Genomic DNA, 17,361 nt, shown 5'->3' with positions numbered 1-17,361 from the left:
CACTTTCAACTACCAGTAGCAACTACCAGTGCTGTAACTGAACTGCACAAGTCAACTTGATCATCTTTTGGCTACATTTGACAACTGGTGTTGAGGATCTAGCTGTTAATTCGGGACTTGACATATGCTTGCTGTCTACATAACACAGACAAACAATGTAAAACTCTCTCTGTTGTGTCCATCAACACCAGCGCACTTCAAATGCATGATTAACCCACAGTATGTGACATTGTTCAAAGGATGATGGCTTTCTTTAAACTTTAGGGATTTTGTTCTGCACCGCTGAGCTGAAAAAATATATATCTGAAGTTGATTTACAAAAAATATTTGGTAGAATTGCAGGCATCATTCTTGCTTTTCCAGCTAGATGAGGACATTGATAAATTCTGACAATTTCCCCATGACCGGTTGTAGTAGTTGTTCTCAGATACTGTATGACTTTGCTGTTTTGAAAGGCACTTTTTCTTTGCCGCCTCGATTGTTACAAATGCAACCCAGAGAAGACTGTCAAGACAAGAAAACAAGTGTGAATGTAATCTGTCACTATGCAACCAGCTGTTTGTTAATCTGATGGTTGCAGACCAGGGTGCTAGCTAGCTGGGGTCGGCATGTCCCCTGGTTTCTCTCATTTCTCTGGGAGATTACAGTATTATGGTCCTCATTTATATAATCCTGTCAATGGGATACAGCCCCCTTCTCAGCAGCACTACCCCCAAAATGAAGTTCATAGTGACTGCAGCCTGTAATCAGTTAGGATACAGTAGCTCAACAGCTTATAAGATTTATGTTGTGTTGCAAGAAGGTCATGGACCTTATGCTGCAATTGATTATACAAGTATTGTGTTTTTGTCTAGGATTCTGACCCCTGCCAGAGAAACTCCAATACTATATGTATATCCACTCCTTAGTTCTGTATTCATGGGTCCATGACAGTCACTGCAGTGCTGCAGTGAAACGTGATGCATTCTTGCGGTAAATAAGAAAATGAATTGACATATCAATCTATATTCTGGTGTTTACTGAGCGGGGGAACAATTTTACCTTATCAAAGATTTTGGTTTATATTGGTCTGACGTTTGAACATCTCATGTTTGTCTCAAATTAAAATGGATATGGAAAAGTTATTGTAGCAACCACAATCCCGTAACCATTCCTCATTGTTTAACAAGACCTACCAGATAGTATCTGCTATGGCACTTAAGGAACCAGTTTGTTAGTTTTATTAGCATATACATTCTCTACTTTAGCAAATTTTGCAAGCAAGCTAACTTCCAGATGTTTCAATTTCTAATCCTTGTTTCCCTCCTTGCCTCTTGTTTCCTAATCCTTACTACCTAAGTACTGTGGAGTCTCTCTGTCAGAGAATAATGGCTGGAATCAATGTGAGTAAAAGGGACATTAAGCCCATTAAAAAAAATAAAACCTGATATTGTGTGACAAAATAAAATAAAATGAATGTACAGGTTATTTTATCGACTTTAACCTCAGCCAGAAATACTGCCAACATTAAATTTTGATTAAAAAAATAATAATTTCAGTGAGAGAAAAAGGGAGGTGGGGAGTAATGACAGAACAAAGTGGATCATCTCGATTTTTGGTAAAAAAGAAAGTATAGGCTCTGACACAGAAGATATATCAAGACAGACACAGAGTTCAAGGGGGCTTTGCATTAATCTCACGTTGTAATGACAGTTTAAGGTTTTGGTATTCTGATGAATTCCAGGATTGGGTTTAAACTGCTTTCATTTTGTTTGCTGGTCTTTAATCTTCTAACCCTGCGTTCTTAATCAGAACTCAGAGCAGGTTTTTAATCTCGCATGAATGAGGCCGCGGATTATGGGCCTCTGACCTTGCCATGCCGCACAGCTGCTTCCTCCTCAAATCAAGTTTCTCTTCCTGTGTAGCTCGCAGAAGAAGATAATCTTACTTTTTGTGCTACAATGCTCCAAAATCCAGACTCTGCAGAAAGACACAAACTCTAGGGGAAGAATCCTAATTCAGAAATTCAGAAATGGGTCCAATTCATTATGCTTTGGTATTTGAAGGTGATGGCAGTTTTGACAAACATCAGCTTGAGGATTTTCTATAGATGTGTGTCATGGCACACAGGGAGATGATCTCTTATCTCCGTGGCATTATCATCATCTAATCCTTTTGACTTTTAGATGTAACACCACTTGTGGAGTTTAGAGTCACGGCTTTGTGTGTCAGTGGGTGTTCGACTCCTCAAAGACAGGTATAGTGAAAGATTGTTGCTTGTGTAATTACCACTTTAACCCTTTGGATTGTTCTGAGGCAAACACAATGATATGTTTTCCTTTCATTGTCTCTAAGTGCCACAGTAGCTATTTGAAAGGACACAAAACAACAAAAGAAGCACTGTATAGACGGAAAGAAATAGGAAATTAAAATCAGAAGATGAAAACATCTTCATAAAATAATTTCTTCGATTTTATAAGGTCATTCCTAAAATTGCTGTTCTGTTTGATAAAGATCTGTTTAACCAAGTCTCCTCTGAAATAAGAAGGAACATTTTTAGCTCTGTACCAACACCACTAACTTTAAACCCTAACAAATGTTATTCCCAGTGGGCTTTCACAGCTCAACAATTCATAAAACAGATGAAGTTGCGGTGCCTTAGTTGATGTGCTGCAAGAGAGAAAGTCAAAAGGATAATATGAAACACAGAACAGAGTGACTTTTGAATTTTCTTTTCAGCTGATTAGAACGATGCAGATTGTTTTAAGAGAGTTGTCATTGTAACATGTGGCATGCTTAGTAATTAAAGCAATGATTGTGTCGGCAGGGAGCATCAGAAGCTCTTGTTTCTGATTTGTGCTTTGTTGTACTTCTTTGTGCAAAACCTAACCATGAATGAGGGCAAGCTGACCACCTACTGTTACCATCAACATGTCTACATGTGGACCTGCGTATGTAGACATGCTGATGTATGTTAGGAAAATTTGCTGCAGTTTTGACACAAATTACAAATGAATAAAACTAATAAATAATAAAACGACTGCAATTCATTTTTCATTAAGTTGTAGTTTAGATCCAGTCTCACATATGTAATGAAGACTTTGTCTAATAAAATGTAAAATGTGAACTACTATTTACTGTAGGTGGATGGTCTAGATTTACATACTTGGCCAATGAAGTGGATTCTGATAGAACACAATGTTGCAGCCATGACAATAGACACTGCATCGAGTTCGGGTGTTGCTGCAAAAAAGCTGCAAATTCTAAAAGGTGGATGCTTCACGCACATCTTCAACCAAGCAGCACAAAAGATCAATACAATCACAACGGTTTCAAGGTGGGTACCCAAGATTACTGTCACCAGTTATGAGTCTGACCAAATTTGAAATAGGGTCACAATCTCCCCTTCTGTTCCTAAATTATGACATTGATTAATGGCCAGAAAAGTATTAACAATTATGATGTCACAGTAAAGTTGTCCTTTGACCTTTTAGATATGAACTCACTTTATCATTTTTCCTATAAGCGTTAGATTTCTTGGTCACAGTGTGGAGTCACAGCGGCCTCTGACCAAAATCTAATCAGTTCAACTGTGTGTCCAAGTGAACGTTCATGCCAAATTTGATGACATTCCTTCAAGGCATTCCAGAGATGTTCATGAGAATTGGACAGATGAATGGACGGACCACCCTGACATGACTGTCGATGGTGTGGAGGAAAAAAATGAAAGCAGGAAAGCATGCTGAACCAATACATTTATGATTTATAGTTTAAGAAAAGCAATGAACTTCGACTTTTATTTTTCACTGATTTATATTTTCAAGCTCGAACGTCACATATCTAATTTCACTAATTTGGAAGGACTTCTTCTTGTCATCTACAGCATAATGAGTCTTATAACTGAATTTGGACTGCAGGGTTACAAGGATGGCTTACACCTTTTTTCTAATTTCCTGCCTGTGGAGCCTCTGGGTGCCTTCACTCTTCACATAGCTTGGATCATTCATCAGCCTCATCTGAGCGTACCTTTAATTTTCAACCCTAGTATTGTCCAATCTATAGTCTTCCTAAGAATACTCTGTAGTGCTTGGATCTAATAAATCCATGTTCAGTTCCAGCTGTTACTAGCAGTACCGTTACCCAACATTGTTTTGTCTTACTCATGTTTATTAAAAAGCATGAATATGCAAGTACCTTTGAATGAGCTTCATGTGCCTTATTTAGACTTGAGGCCCAACTTGGCCGACTGAATATTAGTTTAGTTTTGTTGTTTCCACGAGTGCTTACTCAACAGTCTGACATCAGCGTCACTCCATGTTTAAAATGTGTTTTTACTGGAGCTTACAGCTTGTTACAAAAAATTCTAACAACTTTAAACCTTGAAGGAGAAGGAACAAATAAAACTGCTATAGTGCTCTCGTCAGTCAATTAACCGTCAGCATAGCTTGTGAGGTTTATAGAGTTGTACTTCCATCTACTGGACAAACTGTGGTACTGTGCATCAATAGAGCAGGGAATATTTCTACTTCTTGCTGGTTGAAAATAAAACACTGAGTAGTAACAAAATGCTGTTTATTTAAATCTGTAATCCATGAAAGCATTTAATAAAAAATACTCAACATGAAGACAGACCTAAACATAAGAGAATGCCATCGATATCGGCTCTGGGTTAATGTGCAACAGTGCTTGAGACAAGAATATACAAAGATTGCCTGTATCTTTCTTTTAACGCTATACTACTGCATAAGGCACATTTTGCATTACATAACATCACTTCTTATGTTCCCCTGTAACACGTTCAGACACTGGAACCATTTCTAAAATATTCATTCAAACTATGCATTGGCATTCAAATAATGCTGTTGTGAATTTATGTTAGCTGTAACAATTCCTCATAATCTATTGTATAAAGTTCTGTTAGTGCTGTGCATATTTAATCAAAGGAACAGCATAGTATAATAATACAGTATATGTCAAGATTATAATGACAAACAAATAAGCCTTGAATAAAAGAAATGTCTGTGAACAACCTTTGTTAGAGTGTAAGTGTGCATAAAGAGTGGGCTGGGTGTGCAACAAGAATTATTTTAACCATCAAAACACAGTCAGGTTACGAGTTTCCCTGAGAAAAACAAACTGAATTTTAAGCCTAACGTCCTCCTAATTCACAAATGGAAAAATGTGGGAATTACCTGAAAATTGTTGCACTTTAGAAATGATGAAAACTCCATTCTGTGTTAGAAATACAGCAAAGGAAATGTGACATTTCTTTGTGTCACTTTAAGATACTGATATCAGGCAGAAAATCATTCAGTGAAATGCACAGGTTAAGCATATTTACCCCAAAAGGAGATTACATTAAATTCTTTATGTCCAGGCAGGCGTTGAGCTGAGATGCGGGATCTGGGCAGCTCTGTGGAGAACCAGCCTCCTCTGCCTGTGTGCCGGCCTGTGGCAAAGCAGTTTGAACTAAGTCTGCAGGCAGCTTGCTTGGGTCACACTCCGAAGAACAACTTACCATTTCAACAGTCATTTGGGACTCTTCGTCTTTATCCACTAGGCTAGGGGGGGAGATGGATAAGTCTGGTGACGAGAGCTTAGCGAGAAGCTGCAAGTGGTCCTGATCACAGCCAGGCTCAGTGCTGACGCTCTTACATAACCCACACAGACTCTGCCGCGACTCCTCCAGGTTCTGCTCCAGCTCGGTTTGCTCCTGCAGCAAGCGTTCTTTCTCACTTTTCTGTAGAGATAATGACGGTTAAGCTCATTTATTTCTCTTCATGGTATATTGGGACATTTTGTCATTAGTCCTCATTGTTTTAATCTTCATTCAGAAGTCGCCATGTATATTTCCAAACACTTGGCAGCAAGGGACTGTGGTAAACGCGAGCATATTTTATCAACTTCTCATACCAAAGAAATGTATGCTTTTGTTTTAGTATGTCAAACGAACACGAGGTGAAAGGAGGGTGAGAGCTGTACCAGAAACTTGTTTAGGAAGACAAAAGAACTTTCAACCACATTGCTGCAGTTCATACTGGTCATCACTAGAGAGCAGTAAAGATCAAAGTATTTGTAACTCAATACCAAACAAAGTAAAGGCAACTCACCAATTTTTTGATTTCACATTCCAGCTGCTGTATGCTGTCTAGTTTCCTCTTCCGGCAGCGCTGTGCAGCGACGCGGTTTTTACTTCTTCTGCGGACGTCGTGGACAAAATCCAGCTGATCTTGGGTCAGGTGATGGTGTCTTAAAAGCTGCTGGAATGCAGCCCGGGTCAATGATGCAATCTGCTCCACTGGGAATGGGAGCTGGATCTATAAAAGGTACAGGATTTATGAGTTAGATTTATATGACTAAATATCCTCTCAATAACGAAACATCAGATGTGTATCACAATGACCTCTGCTGCTCTTTTGTTGTTGGCTTCAGTATCCCCATCTGTGTCCAGATCTGTGTCGTCCCCAGAGTTGAGTGTTGAGGAAGACATGTAGGGGCTCTTTTCTGACTGGGACAGACTGTCAGTGCGTGGACCCGAGTCATCACCTGTCTCAAGGTCCTTGAGGAAGGGACATTCGCCTACACTGGAGCTCAGGTCCAGCTGTTTCAGCCAATGAAAGTCTGAAGCCTTCGCCAGATTGTTTTGGTCCAGGGGATCCAGGGGGATTGGTTGAGCCTGAGATGGGCATAGGTCAGGCCAAAATCCCTTTGCCAGATGTTCAGCCACTTCTCTCTCCACGCTGCTCCTCTCCTCAAATCCCTCATCGTGGATTAGAGCAGTTAGTTTAGGGTCTGAGAGATCACCTGTCATTCTCTGTTCGAGGCCAACCTCACTCTGCTCTAATAACTCATTGCAATCTCCTGCCCCTGATGTGTTGAGTGTACATGAACCAGGGTTACAATTGGTTTCAGCACCAAGAGTCTCAACAGTCTGTTTAACATTGCTGCCTGCTGGCTCAATGAGTTCTGGCAGATTCACATCTCCCGGGGCTGACAGCTCACAGGGTAAGCCACAGTCTGCCAAACTCGACTCACTTTGATTACACACATCTCCTATCTCTAAAATGTCTCTTTCGCAGAACTGAGAGGGATGATCTGCTTTGTTGGAGTCTGGGCATGGCAAAGACAACATGGGGCACACACCATTTGCCGTTAAGTCCAGAGATAAGGGAGCCATTTGTGGCCCACAGTTCTCCAAACAGAAGTGTTCTTCCCCGCTGTTCGTTTGACCCTGTGCGCTCTGAGGACACTGTGGTGGGAAGTCTGTTCGTTCATCACCTCTTGAAGGCACTGAGCTGTGTGACTGAAATGAATTTGGTTGGCTGCTCTCTACGCTGGAAGCAAAGCTGGCACTAGGATCCCGACTTCGACAACAGGCTCTACGCCTGACCTCCTGTGGGGGTTTTTTGCCTTCAGAAAACTTTGGGATGAGGAAATCAAAGCATGCTGAATCCAAGTTATGAAATCCTAAAAACTCAGCAGCACTATGAATAGCATGAATGTTTTCTTTGGTGAAGTTTAACTTCGATGTGTAGGCAAATTGAAGCAATGGTTCAAACCCCTCGACAGTTACCTATGAAGAAAAGAGATACAACAAATTGTTAAGACACACCACCTTAAATTATTACAATATGAGCACAATCGAAAGGTGGATTAGAAACATCGGATTATATAGGATACAGGAATGTTTGAAACATGTCAGGACTTATGGTAGTTTCATAAAACTGCTATTTAACTATTACAACACTAATGCATTGCTGACAGATATATTGTTGCCACAGACATTGTGATGTACACACATGCATGAGTCACATTGCAAGGGTTGCAAATTTGACCAACATGTCATGTTACCCAAACTTGTATAACGCTGGAAAGAAAAAAAGGGAAATGTGCAGTGTCTGCATTTTCTACACTTTCCAGTTCAGGCGATAAATAACTATTTAGTTTTGATGAAACACTTTTTGGTGGCTGGTCTTGCATGTGCACATATCGCAGCTTTCTGAGTGTAATGTCATCATGTTTCTTTCTTTCTTTGGGGATGTCCAAAGAGCATTATTACTATTGTGTAAGTCTAACATTAAGACTAAGTTTGTTCAGAGCTGCAGCACAGAACTATTTAACTATTGTTTCAGTGTAACTAACAATATATTCATGCACAGATCAAAAAAAAAATTGCAGTGTCACTTCTTATCTAGAAAAACCTTCAGCTGAACAGCAGGACACCCACCTCATCAGACAAGGCGATGATGGGATTCTGTCTGGTGACATTGGTAAACCTGCTGTGAAAGTACTCGCTGCAGGAAGCCAAGACGGAGCAATGGGCTCGAAAACTCTTGTTTTCCACCACCACCGTCACATCACACAAGACGTCCCGCTGCCTCTGTTCGTTCAGACACTGGAGAACGTGGGTGCTGTGCACCGCAGACTGAAAGGTGAACGCTGACATGCGAGGAGCTTGGAACGTCATGGTTCTGAGGAGCTCAGCCTGTGTGACAACAACAACAACAACAACAAAGACAAAATAGAGCACAGTGTGGAGTGATTAGTTTGGATATCTGATTAAAAAATAAGTTATTTTTAAAGCACACCTGGTGAAAGTTTGTGAGTCCCTGCTTCTTAAATGTGAATAATATCTCTACTTCTTTATAATAGCTTCAAGTTTGTATTGTTGGTAGGTCTAAGCGAGACATTTAGACAGATTTTATAAACCACAACTGATACTATAACCCATAGACAGGGTTCCCACACCTTTTTCATGAACAAATTCAAGCACTTTTCAAGCACTTTTCAAGCACCAGTTTTTCCATTTTTCCAGCACCTTTAAATAGGTAGCCTACTAGTTGTGTTTGCCATGATGGTCATGGGAAGCGCAGCGGTGCCACTGTATGGCATAATAATATGGGTTTAATTAGCATTATTTCATATGGTGGTAGATTGACTGTTTTGATTTTTAACTAATTGTGAATTGGCTTGTATTCTCAGGGTGTATTGTGTAACTACCATAGCGCAATAACAGTGACAAATAGACGTCACACAAATTTCAAGCATTTTCACAACCTTGAAAACACTGAATTGAAATTCAAGCATTTTCAAGGAATTCAAGCACCCGTGGGAACCCTGCATAGATAAATCAATAATTAACTGTAGGTCTAGTGTGTTGTGCAGTGGGTACAAAGTTACAGTGCTGTGTTTATTATATGTGTCCACCGAGGACATTTTCATACTGACATTTCAGATCTAGAAGTATTTGCATATTACACATCTGCATTACCGTAATACCTCAAAGCATGACTAATATCTTGTTGGTTTATGTTGCTGTATGGTTAAAAAAAAAAAAAAAAAAAGTATTTTTGTTATGGGCATCAGAAAATTATTATTATTGCAGCTTATTTCTAGTGATCTGGGCTCCACACGCTTCTGACTTTAGTTAAAATAATAAAGGATTAGTTAACTTTAACTTGGAGCAGCAAGTTTAAAATGCTGATTCATGCTTAGGCAAGGCAAAAAAAAAATGGGCTCGGAGAGGAGTAACGAAAAAAATAGCACAAGTTAGTAAATAAGGAGACACGTTAATAAGGACTGACAGCATTTTAATTAGCTCACACATTAATTAATGGTCAATTATATAAAAAAAAAAACGGGAAGGCTTTAAGGGCTAAAGGCCATTAGCTTTGTTTTTACGCCGAGCGGACGTGTCTTCCTGTTTTTAAAAGACTAAAAACCTGCACACACACTTTAACTTTTCGTTTATTCATTTAAAAAAAAAAGGGGCAAATGTTCACTGACCTGCCATGTCAGCTTCATAACACTGCCATAGGTAAATTTAGAGTACAGTCTGTTCTGGCCATCCGGAGCTTTCTTCTCGTCATGTGATAATACGGGACCAGAGGCTGTACTGCGCATGCTCAGTGTGTGTGTGTCCCCCTCAGCCGGTATATAAAGACAGGAGAAAGTTTTTCTCATTTGGAAACATTTCATTAAAAATATAAATATTTTGTACAAATTCCAACTTTAATTTATCCTGATTTTTTTTTTCTTTTTTTTGCATGTACAAATCCATCTTGACTTCCACCGCACACCTTGTCATAAGAGTGAGAAACACACACACAGCTGTCCTGTTTGCAATAATACACGTCATTAACACCAACTGTGATGAAAAAAATGTCAACACTGTCAAATGTCCCCCTCCATAATTTCAAAAACAGGCCAAGGTTGGTCAACTTTTTGAGATCCCTCGTACTGTGGAGCTGAAGCAGCAGGTTGGTTTGTTTTTGTGGGGTTTTTTCCTGAGTAGTGAGGAGGCATGGTTCGATTAGAGGATTCTTTCGTAGAAGAGGAGGTAGGCTTGGCAACTCTGGACTTTGCTCTCGCTCACGGGCTGAACGCTTGTGTCGCTGATATGGAACCAGGATCCTCTGGGTTGCCCCGCGTCCCCTGAAAGGGATGAGATTAAGTTATTGGACATATTTCAAATAACAGGACCGAATTATTGAACCGTCACACCTGAGTACACCTACCTTCTGCTGCATGCCCATTGGATGAGGGTTTAGGGCACTCGGGTCGTACTTTCACATAGGCTGTGTAATGACCGGACCTCATTGTTCCACTGTGCTCTACGATGCCGTACAAACTGTACAAAATCTGAGCATCTCCCTCCGTCACATTCTGTTTGGGAACAACTTTTTGTTAGTACTTAGACTACAATAAAACAATGATGCCTTATATGACCAATCAACTTAATATTTACCTTGCATTTAACCCCACAGAAAGGAGCTAGATCCAGTATCAGGGGGAACTGGACATGTCTGTTCACCTTACAAATGCTGTATCCATTCTAGAGGGAAAAAAAAAACAAAAGTGATCCCATTAGCATTCCTTATAAAAAGACAAAACATGATATAAATAAAACAATGTGTCACCGCTGTGTGAATAAAAACAGCTTGGCTTGACAGTCAATTTGGATCAAAAGTATAAAAATGAAGAAATGTTCTTCAACCTGCTGAAATCTCTTCAAATGTAGAGTGAGCACTGGTGGGAGCGACGAGATCAGCATCTGCTTTAAGGCATCGGTGTAGACATTCTTCTTGGATCCTAAACAAAAACAAATAAAGATGAGGAACTCGATTGATCTCGAAATGGGGAAAAAAAAAAGAGTGGCTTAGAGAAAAAGAAGCAGCAAAGACCAAAGATACACAATATAATTGGCTTCTTCGTCTTGTTAAAATTACCGGACTTGTGATACTGTGCTGCACCAGCATCCACAAACATATTCAATTTATACAATATCAAGAACAGAAGCATGTCAACAACAGGTTAAATATGCTTCTGGAAAGCTCTCCATACCTGCAGCTTTGTCTTTGTTTGGCTGCCGTTTAGTGCAGGTGACACAAAGCAGGCTGTTGTTCTGCGTGAGGGTTTCCACTTCTGTGAACTGAAAGAGGCACGACTGCACTGAACACTCCTGTTTCTCAGGGGCCGTCCTCGTTGCCAGCGTATGGAAGGCCAGCTCTGGGTCCTGACTTACTACGGTGTACTCTTTAGCCTCCGGTTCATCTTCACTCGTCGTGGCTTGTCCCACAGCATCAGGGTCTTCTACGAAGGCATCGTCCAGGGTCACTTTCTCCATTTCACTCACCAGCTGTGTGTCGTCTTCACCATCCTGATCCACGTCGGATGTTTTGTCATCGTCTATGATGCTGTCCTTTGACTGCCGCTCCTCTGATAAGACGTTGAAACGGTTGCTCACTGATGACGTAGTCGATGAGTCACAGTCAATCACTGAATCCTCGTCCTCTTCTTTTTCTTTCTCATCCTCGGCTGCGTCAAGATTCTTATGGCCCTCTTCAGACACGCTGATTTGTGCTGGATTTTCTTCACTCGGTGGGGCTTCTTCATGCATTTCATTATCAGCATTTTCCCCGTCCTTTGCCTCCGCAGTAAGATCTGTCTGTTCACTTTCTGTGTGGCTTGGAGATGTGAGGCTGTCTAAAGTGACTCTGCCCTCAAGCTTTTGCTGCCTTTTTTGCTGCTGTAAGCAAAGACAAGGAAACAATATAAGACAATTTAATTTATTCTGCACAATGATTAAACACCCTTCATCAAAACGATTCCTCTGTATATAGCATATTCTGTTCACCTTTGCTTGCTTCTTTGCCTGCTTCTTCGCTTTCTTCTGCTGGTACTTGCTGCCAGCCACGGTGGGAATGTCATCAACACCGTTGGTCAAAGCAGGGCTGTTTCTACCGTCCTGGCTTGACTCGCTGGTGCTCTTTTGAACTACTTTTTTCTGGTTCTTCTTTCTATATGCCTGTAATATGTGGTAACAGGAGGGCACATGCATGTAACACAAATAAAGCATGAACAAATGCCCCAATGACTTGTTAAAAATGTTAAAAAAAAAGGAGGTTTACCTCATCAGAAACAGGAAGAGAAAGATCCAAAAACATCTCTGTGACTACAGACACCTGTAAGTACAAAGCAGAGGACATTTAGTTCAACACATCGCTAAAAAAAAATTATCTATATTATAAAATCTTATCTTGTCAACAATACGTACCGTTTTACACTGCTGACACATTACAGTGCTGGTCATTTCTCCCCCAAATACGTGGTCGACAAAGTTTTTCGGAGTTCCATTTTTCTCATACTCTGAAATCAGAATCACAAAAAATATTACGTGCGAGACTGTATCTACTACTGCTCAAATGACACCGACTGCAAGATGCTTAATTCATAGCACAGTTACTCACCTTTAACTAGTGTTTTCAGCTGCTCTCCATCTGTGCCTTTTCTGGATTCTTTCAACGTCTGCATGATCCCTGAGCTTACTCTCTGTAGAGACAAACAGAATCAATGTAAATGATTAAAAAAAAATAACCTTTTGAGAAGCCACAAGGAGATCCTGCAGATATATACAACTTTCACTGAATCTCAATTATTTCAGCCTCTTATCACCTCAAACCTCCACTCTGTGAAAATGAAGCAACCCATTTGTGGACAAGTAAAATCTCCAAGGTCATTAAATGAGGGGTGGGGGTGCTATTTAACCATCATTCACTTTTTTAGATTCAAGTGCACAGTGCAATACATTTCAGTTGGCTGTTCTGCTGTCAATACAATACACTATTTCAAATGTAAATCTTTCACCAATTAAAACGATTAATTGAACTGAATATTTACTTTAATCTCCTCAGCTCGCATCCCATCAAGAAGATAGCGCAGTAGTTCCTGGCTATCTTGCTGTTGAAATCCTTTGAACCTTGCAGCTCTGCAGAAATGACACGAGACAATTAAAAGAGGCTTAATACAACGGTGCTAGTGAGTTCTACCTGAACTCGTAGGTCGCACTTACTTTTTACAAACTTGTGTGAACAACTCCCGCGGTGTTACCACACCCTTCTTGGTTTCCTGGATCTCATTCAATAGTTGACACATAGACAAAGTCAGAGATCCCGGCTGGTCCAACTGTACCACAACAGGCTCCTGCAATTATAAAAAGTCTTAATGTAACAAACAGAACAAATCCGCTGTCTTTACAGTTAAAAGGAAGCATTTAAAGAATAATGGCAACACACCAGATCTGAGGAGGCGACGGGCGTAATGTCAAGACTCATTTTCTCTTCTGTCACTTTGTTGAGAGTCTGTCTTAAGAGCTGTGTCTGAGAGAGACTCTGGAAAGACAAAGACAGCAATTAATAATAACTAAAGGATTCAAGACATCTGTCATTTCAGAATCATACGAGGTACAAGCTCACCTGGATGACTGCATTAAAGAAACATGTGTTTCCCAGGTTGCTCAGCCCCTTTACTGACACGCCACCATTGTCTCCAGATGTGCCAGACTTTTGTGATTTCCCAACACTATCTTTCTTGGAATTTTTCTTTTGGTCCTTGTTTTCTTTGCATTCCTTCTTGTCCTCGTTTTCCTCTGCTTTTACTGGCTCTATCTTCTCCTCAACCTCCAACAAGCTGTCTTCCTCCTTCACTCCTAAATAACCAGACAGAACATGGTTCATTCATTCACACTCATGCAATACATTAAAGTGATGACAAATGTTCCAATGGGACCTACTTTTCTGTGGTCTCTTTATGGGATCTGCAGAGGTTTGTTTTTTTAGGCTGGTCACCAGCTGAGCCAAATGTCCTGTTCTTGAGTACTGGACTTCATCGTCACATATATAACACCTGGAAGTTTGGCAACGCATGAAAAGAGGAACATCTCATTGCAAACGTATGTCTGTATGATTCACACACACCACAGCAACATACTCACCACACACTCCAGTTGTCCAAACTGATCACCAGGCAATGTGGATCTGACCGGGGAGTCTCATAATGTTTGATGGCATGCTGGTTCTCAGAGTTTCGTCCACATCCCTGGTAGGAAAAACGCATGCATGCATCTGGTCATTCAGCAAAAGGGTCATGTAGGACTAGGGATGCACAGAAAATTCGGCCACCGAAAAATTTTCATCACCGAAACAACACGACCGAAACAGAATTGTGATGAAGTGTATCTGAAGAGTTTCTCAACGTCAGGTTTAATTTATCACCTCAAATGCAAACATAGATAGATAGACATTCCCAATATGAGAAGGCGGCGGCACAGAAAAGGAATGTTGTAGAAGTCCTACAGAGAAATATTTAAAAAGGCACTTGACTTAAATACACTTTGTGTTTTTATGAGAGAATATATTTAATTTTAGAATCGTTCAGCAGACCAGTCAGTTATAGGTCAAGTTAAACATTTTGTTTTGAATTTTAAATTATATTGTGCATTGTTGTAATGTCAACGCTAAATAAATATTTTCATATTTTCATACTTTCATACTAATTGATTTATTCTTTGAATTGCAATGCCTCGACTTTTGTGAGGTTAGTACACAGTCATAGCTATCAATGCAATCTAATAACTGAGGTAATCATTTCTTTAGGTGTTTCGGTTTTTGGTTTCCTCATTTTTGGTTTTCTTTTTCGGCCAAGAATTTTCATTATCGGTGCATCCCTATGTAGGACACAGTCAAATCTGAATGATCAGTGGGTTGGATAAACTCACTCTATGGCCACATTTCAAGCACATCCACACAGCTTGTTGCTCTTCCTCGGAGTCCTGTTGCATGGCGGCGCCGATGTTTTCTTTATTCTCTTCATTCTCGCAAACCTGGCAGCTCAGCCAATCAGAAACCCCGGAGAGTTTCTTCAGAAGAGTCTGGTCTGTGCCCTTCTTGATATGTCTGCACGATGGACCTGTGAGTCACAAATGAAACAAGAGAGTCACCTAACGATGACAAAACTGAATGTATTGTGTTTGGGGATACTGTGACGGCTGGCTTCTAAGCTGTGTTCAACCGTCAGAAACCTGGGAGTGACCTTTGACAGTCACCTGAGGTTTGACAAACAAATTGTCAGGACTAGTTTCTTCCAGTTGCGTCTCCTGGCCAAAGTTAAAATGTTTTTAAGTCGTCACAACCTTGAGAAAACCATCCATGTCTTAATAAGTTCAAGGTTAGACTCCCAGTCTTCTCTCAGTTGCCTTCAACTTGTGCAAAACGCTGCTGCCCGTCTTTTAACCAACACCAGCATACGTGTGCATATCACTCCTGTTCTTAACTCCCTTCAAACTTTTAATATTTGTTTTTAAAGCTCTTAACGGGCTCGCCCCATCGTATTTATCTGAGCTTTTTAAACTGTCCGAGATCCTGGTAGAGCTCTGAGGTCTACAAATCAACTTTTGCTGGAAGTGCCCAGGTCAAAATATAAACACAAACATAAGCTCCTTGTCGAGTTGCGTCTTGTTTCTGACCTGGGCCTTTTTAAAAATCCCGGCTAAAAATTTCACCTATTTAGGATGGCTTTTAATACCCAGTAGTATGACGTCACTTTTATCTCATCTTATTCGATTTTGTTGTATGGTATTGTTTTCACTGTTCCTTTACTGTTTTTAATTTTGTTTGTTTTTACTTATTGTTCTCTTTATTTATTATCTGCTGTTGTTGTGGAGAAAACTTCCAAAACGTGATGAAACAACAACACGTAGACAGCTGCTTGCAAATCCGAACTCCCCTTTACTTTTTACTTTTCACAACCTTTTATAACCATTCTTACATCACGCTTACATCACTGTTACATAGTCAAATCTTATAATCAAATGTCCGTGTTCTGAGCGTCACATGATATGATCATAATATTGTCTATGTGTTTCTTTATTATTATTTCTTCTGAGGTATATTTGCAAATGGTTCTGAACGAGTGTACACCAACCAAATGGACAAAACTATGAGGGAAATATGGTATAATATTATTAGATACTCAGAGGCATATATGTAAACATAGATGTATAGTTTATTTCATTTGTCCTGATTGTTTGTTTATTGGGTTGTTTATGATTTGAAGGTTCCTCATTCACACATACAGGGTGGGAAAAAAAAATGTGATGATTGGGAAAGTAACTGTTAAATGTAATCATTGTTTGACACAATAAAGTGTAGAAAACAGACTAATCTGTGTGTTTTGTATGTTTATGTGTGTGTGCCTTTATTATGTTTCATTCAAAAGTCCACTGTAAAGCACTGTTGTAAAGGGCTGTATGAATAAAGTACATTTCCATTTTTCATTTGCCATGATGATGATGATGTGATATTATTCACCTGTCAGGTCAATGTCCTCTTCCTCCTGTCTCCTGTCCTTGCCTCTTTTCTTTCCCATCGTCACCTGATGACACAGTCAGAGATGAGCAGTCACACATTCAGCAGCCAGGAGCAAACAGCAAAGTAATATGTGACTTACTGTGACAGACGGAGGCTGAGAGCTTTCACACTTTGCTCAGTTTCGTTTACTCTGAATGAACTGACCCGGACATCGCTCAGTGTGTTTACCGATCACAGCCGCGACGTGAAGGAGCGCATGTTAGAAAAGACGCGTGCAAACTTTCAAATGATGCAAAATATATATATGTATATGTAAAAAATAAAAAATAAAAAATCCCAGCTGACACATGCAGACAACAAAATGTGACGGTGTCGCTGTTTCTAATGCTCGATACGCGTGTTTCCTGTGTGCGCCTATAGGATCAGTCCGAGTTGAAACAACAGCTCATTACACGTCAGGGCTTCTTATGAATGAATGAAGCTTTTATTGTCATTGCACAACGGAATTAGTGCTGGTCCTAATATAGGTAATAGTACAGTATAGACAAAGATAAAAACACAATTTAAATACAGAGATTAGATTAGATTATACTTTATTTATCCCACAATGGGGAAATTCACTTGTTACAGCAGCAGAAAGTGTAATATACACTAGAATCAAATAAAAGGGCAAAAAAACAAAACAACAAACAGACAAAAGTATCAGTCAGCCTCTACAATAGACAAAAAACAAGTG

The 17,361-nt window shown here is 40.0% G+C and overlaps 2 protein-coding genes across 3 annotated transcripts; both read right to left on the bottom strand.

Annotated features, from left to right (window-relative positions):
- Positions 1 to 4,534: 4,534 nt before the first annotated feature.
- Positions 4,535 to 9,997, bottom strand: bach1a (BTB and CNC homology 1, basic leucine zipper transcription factor 1 a). Its single transcript, XM_027280479.1, has 5 exons — positions 9,766 to 9,997; positions 8,207 to 8,464; positions 6,383 to 7,552; positions 6,090 to 6,296; positions 4,535 to 5,719 (listed from the first exon to the last, which is right to left on the bottom strand). The coding sequence occupies exons 1-5, from the start codon at positions 9,955 to 9,957 to the stop codon at positions 5,333 to 5,335; spliced, it is 2,214 nt and encodes a 737-aa protein (XP_027136280.1). The 5' UTR covers positions 9,958 to 9,997; the 3' UTR covers positions 4,535 to 5,332.
- An 18-nt stretch (positions 9,998 to 10,015) lies between these two features.
- usp16 (ubiquitin specific peptidase 16) lies at positions 10,016 to 17,069 on the bottom strand. 2 transcript variants are annotated; one of them, XM_027280477.1, is made up of 18 exons: positions 16,765 to 17,069; positions 16,626 to 16,689; positions 15,035 to 15,225; positions 14,252 to 14,355; positions 14,051 to 14,163; positions 13,734 to 13,966; positions 13,554 to 13,649; positions 13,331 to 13,461; positions 13,159 to 13,246; positions 12,729 to 12,810; positions 12,536 to 12,627; positions 12,390 to 12,443; positions 12,116 to 12,286; positions 11,323 to 12,007; positions 10,976 to 11,070; positions 10,727 to 10,813; positions 10,497 to 10,644; positions 10,016 to 10,413 (listed from the first exon to the last, which is right to left on the bottom strand). In XM_027280477.1, exons 2-18 carry the CDS (start codon positions 16,681 to 16,683, stop codon positions 10,292 to 10,294), a joined length of 2,550 nt encoding a protein of 849 aa, XP_027136278.1. In that variant the 5' UTR covers positions 16,684 to 16,689; positions 16,765 to 17,069; the 3' UTR covers positions 10,016 to 10,291. The 2 variants fall into 2 exon arrangements, with proteins under 2 accessions (XP_027136278.1, XP_027136279.1); XM_027280478.1 differs by lacking the exon at positions 16,765 to 17,069 and having other exon boundaries at positions 16,626 to 16,750.
- Positions 17,070 to 17,361: the final 292 nt, after the last annotated feature.

This window comes from Larimichthys crocea, chromosome VII (genome assembly GCF_000972845.2).
Source record: "Larimichthys crocea isolate SSNF chromosome VII, L_crocea_2.0, whole genome shotgun sequence".
Lineage (NCBI taxonomy): Eukaryota > Metazoa > Chordata > Actinopteri > Sciaenidae > Larimichthys > Larimichthys crocea.
The sequence above is the reverse complement of the archived record's forward strand: the minus strand, read 5'-3'. Positions and strand labels throughout refer to the sequence as shown.

Coding starts and splice junctions, on each gene's coding strand:
- bach1a (XM_027280479.1), bottom strand. CDS start 9,957: ATGAAATGTTTCCAAATGAGAAAAACTTTCTCCTGTCTTTATATACCG. Junction 8,465..9,765: donor TTATGAAGCTGACATGGCAG/GTCAGTGAACAT, acceptor GTTGTCACACAG/GCTGAGCTCCTCAGAACCAT. Junction 5,720..6,089: donor AATGTGAAATCAAAAAATTG/GTGAGTTGCCTT, acceptor TTATCTCTACAG/AAAAGTGAGAAAGAACGCTT.
- usp16 (XM_027280477.1), bottom strand. CDS start 16,683: ATGGGAAAGAAAAGAGGCAAGGACAGGAGACAGGAGGAAGAGGACATT. Junction 11,071..11,322: donor AAACAAAGACAAAGCTGCAG/GTATGGAGAGCT, acceptor GTTTTTGTTTAG/GATCCAAGAAGAATGTCTAC. Junction 10,645..10,726: donor TCTGTGGGGTTAAATGCAAG/GTAAATATTAAG, acceptor GTTCCCAAACAG/AATGTGACGGAGGGAGATGC.